The 5,752-nt window shown below is 33.7% G+C and overlaps 1 protein-coding gene across 1 annotated transcript in view; it reads left to right on the forward strand.

The window, feature by feature from the left end:
- Nucleotides 1-4,819, forward strand: part of LOC108358931 (uncharacterized) — a 15,515-nt gene extending 10,696 nt beyond the window's left edge. Inside the window, exon 2 of the mRNA XM_017610461.1 lies at nucleotides 4,241-4,819. Coding sequence (XP_017465950.1) covers nucleotides 4,241-4,775 — 535 coding nt within the window. The 3' untranslated portion in view covers nucleotides 4,776-4,819. The remainder of the gene's footprint in view (nucleotides 1-4,240) is intronic.
- The last annotated feature ends 933 nt before the right edge of the window (nucleotides 4,820-5,752 follow it).

Here is a 5,752-nt window from a genome sequence, read left to right on the forward strand (position 1 = left end):
GGATGCGCATGGCTCCTATAATGGCTACACAGACAGATCGGTGCTTGACTTTTGGCCTCCTGGACGGTGCTTACTTAGTACGTAATAATCGGTTTTGTCACTGTATTGAATGCCCAAAACGTCAGTGCTTCTGACAGCCTGGTTGTTAACAGCTATGAGAAGAAACTTTAAGTTGACCCCTGAATGCTTCGCCTCTTGTGATAGAAATTACGGAGATTGATGTCTCAGGCAGTTTAAAGTCTCCCTGCAATCTAGAGGCAATATTGTCTTTTTTAATAAATTTAATGGAAAAGAAATTTCGCATTGCAAAAATTTAATAGCTGAACTATTGAAGTTAAGTTCCGATGTAAATTTAGAAGAAAGAATCAAAATTTTTTTTTTTAAATGTCGAATAAACTCTAGAATTAAGTATTTGAATAAAAAAATAAATGCTCAAAAACATTGGGCTAATAAAAACAAGAAAATTGCCAAAACGGTTTTATAAATAAATGTGTAATTTTGAGTAAGTAGATATGCATTTCCACATTTACATTAAACGAAAATACAAAAACTAAAATGAAGCCGATTTTAATGTGATTTTAAATATTTTCATATTTACAAAAACTTTCATTTCATAGATATTGAATTTTATCAAATATGGTACATGCATAACAAAGGGTTAATTTCTTTATTTACGTTTTTTGACATTACAGTCAGGTATGAGAGAGCTCGACTGAATTGTCACTTCCACCTTGTTGAATATGCCTTGATATGTACCTTAATACGTTAAAAATGACGTGCACAGAGTTTTACAATTATATTAAGGAAAAGTCAGAAGTTTTGAAACAAGTCCACAGCAACGAAAAATTTGACTGATATTTTAATGTTATCTTGTACTCAAGTTTTTTTTCTTTCATGAAACCTAGAGTGCTTATCAGTACAGTGCCGTACAAAATTATTGGATCGGAGACTCTTCATCAAATCACAATTTCTAATCAGATCTGTTAGAAAAATTTTTTAAATATACCTTTTGTACCAATTAATAAAGTGCAAGTCTGAAGTTGCCAGCAAATTTCGTTGATTTTTAGCCATTTTTTTTTGCCGACAGTGTCTTCCATATAAAAAGAATTGTCGAACATAGTTTGTATGGAAGAAACTCTCAGTAAAAACAATACTAAAAATCAACTAAAATTTAATAGGCTGCAAAACTTCATTTTTAAAATTTGTACAAAAAGTCTAATTAAAAAGTTGCAAATTTGTATGCAAATTTATTGAATTTCTTGAGTTTTGCACAAAGTTTAGAAATTTTATTTTTATGTTTTTTGATGTATTTAGTAAAGTGTCCCGGTTTGGTAACAGAGATATCTGGCAGCCCTACCTAATAGTCAGTTTCACGAAAGCGATTTAAGTGAAAAATTATTATTTTTTATTTGCATTTAACATGGAAACTGGGTGACAGGTAATAAGATCAACGGAAATAAGGTCAATTGACTTTATTTCCCACCCTGGTGCGAAATAAAGTCAATTGACATTATTACCTTTTTAAAAACGAAATAAAATCAATTGACGTTATTTCTCTTTCAAACATTAAATTTGCTTAGCTTCGCGGCGGCCCGCGTCAGCGCGCACACCACGTCACGCTACGCCGCGGCCCCCCCGGGCCCCCTTCCCCGTCTCCCACCGTGCTGTAACGCAGGTAGATTTATATTTTGTATACGTTGAAATAAAATTTGTATATATTTTAAACATCGAGGGCTTATATTCAATAATACTCTCTATCTGCACACTTTTCACAAAGATGAGATTCTGATATAAAAATCCACCTAAGCTTTAACTGTCATCAGTGATATTAATGCTANTGTTTTATGTTTGTTTATAAGATGCCATTTTTCACTGCGATAGCATCGCAGCATCAGAAAGGGTGCGAAGGTCGAGGTGAACTCGAGCCGGCAAAAAAACAATATTGTGAAATTTATTGAGGGCAGCAGTCTACCGGATATCCGATCGGATATCCGAATCCGGCTGTTATTTTTTACAGGATATCCGGAATCCGGTTATCCGGCAAAATCTATATCCGGCACATCCCTACTGATAATGTTGCCATATAAGAAGGTGACATTTTTTTTTGAGAAAAGAAAACGCCATTAATTGCAGATGCAGCTCAAAATAAATTTTAAGTTGGTACCTAGCAAGATAAGTCGAAACTAAGGCGACTATTACTACTTTTATACGCACGTATTATTTGCAAATAACAATTTGCAAAATGGTAAACTTTGCCGTATAAACGCTGAGTTAATTTTATATTTGCAAATAACTAAATCACGCAAATAAGTATTGATTTGTGGTACTATTTGCAAATAAGCGCAAGACGCCGCCATTCTTAGGTTTATTTTCTTTTTTGATGATAATTTTATTGACTTTTTATAATCAAGACATTACCATTTTTAACTATATTTTCTTTTTCGATGGTTATATTATTGCCATTTTATAATCAGGCAATATTAAAAAAGAATTTTTCGCCATCGAATAAACAGTGATTTAGGTATTTGCAAATTATTTTTATTTTATGAATAGCTTTAGTAGTAACTTAGAATAGTTTCGACTTAGCTGTCAACTAATTATAACTATGAATATGCGCCTATGACATAATCATAAAACCACTTATCTCGAGTTAAGCCATTTTCCCAAACAATATTTTAAAGATTAATTGTAAGTTTTAAGGGAAACTTATTCACTTTTAATCCAAAGTCAAACCTTCTATAGTTACTTAAGTTGTTTTATCAATATGCCCCAGAATTGCATTCGCGAAACCAGTAGTAAATGAAAAAATTTTGTTTGTATTTGAATTTGAAACGAAAACTGACAGGGAAAACATAATTTTTAATTTAAATTGCTTTCGTGAAACTGGGTTTGGGAAATCGCATGGAAGTTTGGAATGTAATTTCTCAAAAAGGCGACTATCGATTTCCTCCAAAGTTTCGGAAACTGTTACTGGTTCACGAAATTCTTAAATTATTTTTATTGTTTGTTGTTAATTATTTTTGAGTTTATGAAGGGTTTTCTTCTTTTTGCAGCCACTTACCAGCCAGCATTACATTGGGTTCCCAAACAATGTTTTAAAGATTAATTGTAAGTTTTAAGGGAAACTTATTCACTTTTAATCCAAAGTCAAACCTTCTATAGTTACTTAAGTTGTTTTATCAATATGCCCCAGAATTGCATTCGCGAAACCAGTAGTAAATGAAAAAATTTTGTTTGTATTTGAATTTGAAACGAAAACTGACAGGGAAAACATAATTTTTAATTTAAATTGCTCTCGTGAAACTGGGTTTGGGAAATCGCATGGAAGTTTGGAATGTAATTTCTCAAAAAGGCGACTATAGATTTCCTCCAAAGTTTCGGAAACTGTTACTGGTTCACGAAATTCTTAAATTATTTTTATTGTTTGTTGTTAATTATTTTTGAGTTTATGAAGGGTTTTCTTCTTTTTGCAGCCACTTGGTTTGTGTATGAGATACGACAAAATGTGATAAAAACATGTACTTAATTAACGCAATTTCTTATTCAATACCCTGGAAACTAAAGAAGATATCCAAAAATTTATAACGCTATTTGAAAGATCTTATTTTAAAATATATAACTGCATCTTTAAATCGTCATGAAAATCGTCAAATAGCTCAGCAAAATATATAACTAAACTTCCCAAAATAGGCGAAGACATGTGTCTTTCCATCTATCTTTTTGTATACCTACTGTATGAATTGATCAAACTTTGATTGCGTCTTCCCAAAAAATTTAGATTTTTAGATAATTATCTGTATTAAAGCTTAGTTTCCAGCTCTTTAGAAAACGATCAAAAAAATGTTTATTAGCTCTGATCCAACACTTTCGTGTAAAATCCTGTAAAAATGTCAAACAGCAAAATTAAAGCATAGACAGACGGCAGTGTTGATCCGGATCAACTCGTTAATTCAGAATTATCTCGGGCTCAGTCTTTCCTCACGAAACAAACACGGGTTGCCTGTGCTCTTGTTTAACAAAAAACTTTAGAAAACCGGAGTAAATTTCTTAATGACTGCGTACTGCCTTGTGGAAATTTATCACAAGAAAATTTCTTCGCCATTTCTTGAGCGATTTTTATATGGACCTTTTGTTTTTCTTGAGAGCTGGATATTAAGCTTAAGTATTAAACGTGCGATATGTATTTATGTATTTATCTAATTATTTATTTATTTTTCCTTTGTACAAAATATTTTTTTAGACTTCTTTTACTTATGGGCATGGGTTTGGGCGCAATGTACATGTTGCACCTGCTTGCACAGGACTACAATAAAATACGACAGCCCGTTGCTGCGGCTGCGCGCGCACTCGCTACGGCCAGCAATGCGGTCGCACGTGTGAAGCGAGGTAACACCGAAGCAATAACCAAAGTCTACAAGCTCTTGAATATACAGGAACAACCAGGAAGCCATAATACTGCCAACACAACAACACTCAGTATTGAATGGAAACGTATTTTATCACGGGATCCTTTTGAATGTCTATTATCACTAATATGCCAACTAATGTCAGGTGCTGAGGCACACTCACGCGAAGCCAGATTAATAAAGGAATTCCTAGAAACAAAGGTTACTCACGCACCAGCAAAAATTGGAAGAGCTTTTAGTAGAGGTCTGGCTCTTCAAGGTGCTACCGATCGCTGCTATGACGAATATCCATTTTGTGTTTACTCTGCGAAAACTATGCTCAGAGTGCTAAGATGGTTTGTAGAATCACCTAGTGAAGAAGACGCCTGATAAGCCAAAAGCGATATCGATTGCTGGCGCAAGAGGAAACATTACAAGCGAATGGTCGTTTCTATCAATTGAAATCTTCATATATACGTAAATAAATAATTACATACACATAATTGAGTATTTAGTTCCTTGGCGCGTTACGTTTAAACCGGCTAGAATAATACCGCTAAACTAACTTTTTAAGCACTCCTCTGCACACATATCGTTTATACGCCCTATCGTTCGAGATAGATAATAGGGCTGTTATTTTCTTCAAAATGTTTGAATGGTTTGCTTACTAAATATGAACTTCGGCTATAAATATTTACTAAAGGCCTGCAGATGTTGAACTATAAAACATAGCAACATGTGTCTCATAGGATGGTCCAAAAACAATAAAGTCGGAATTGTAATGCTCTCACCCCTAGGATGGTTCTATATTGAAAAAAGTATACCCCTATTTTTTATTTTGAAATCAAAAAATATTTAGAGGTCGCTCAAAGCGCTCAAAGTTTTCCATGTATTGTTATATGGCAAAAATAAAATGTTTCATAGAAATGCTATAGAATTCTTGAAAATCGGTATTTTTCGATCGGAAAGCTCTGATTATCTTCAGGAGACTTTCAATAATAATACCCAATTGTTTATTTAACCCTTTATTATTATTGGGAATCTTCTGCATTTGTCTCAAAATATCAAAGCACCTTGACCGCATGGAATGGAACAACAAAACGGATTTGACGGCTTATGGTACCGGCAGCTGTGAGTAATTAATTGTGACTGCCTGCAACTAGGAAAAGTCGAGCTCAGCTAATAAAAAAACTAATTACAAGCTATTCATTACTGGTGACCCTTTTCAAGAAGTCACCCGGGAGCTAAGCAGATCTGAGACCTTCATCGTGCGTAATTCCAATAATTCAAATTATTATAAGAAACGGGGTGCCTTTTTAACAAGCAAACAAGATTTTAAACTAATTCGGCTGGCAGCCACGACTTTC

The sequence above is a fragment of the Rhagoletis zephyria genome, unplaced genomic scaffold (assembly GCF_001687245.7).
Source record: "Rhagoletis zephyria isolate East Lansing unplaced genomic scaffold, Rhagoletis_zephyria_1.1 Rzeph_scaffold_00314, whole genome shotgun sequence".
In the NCBI taxonomy this organism is placed as follows: Eukaryota; Metazoa; Arthropoda; class Insecta; order Diptera; family Tephritidae; genus Rhagoletis; species Rhagoletis zephyria.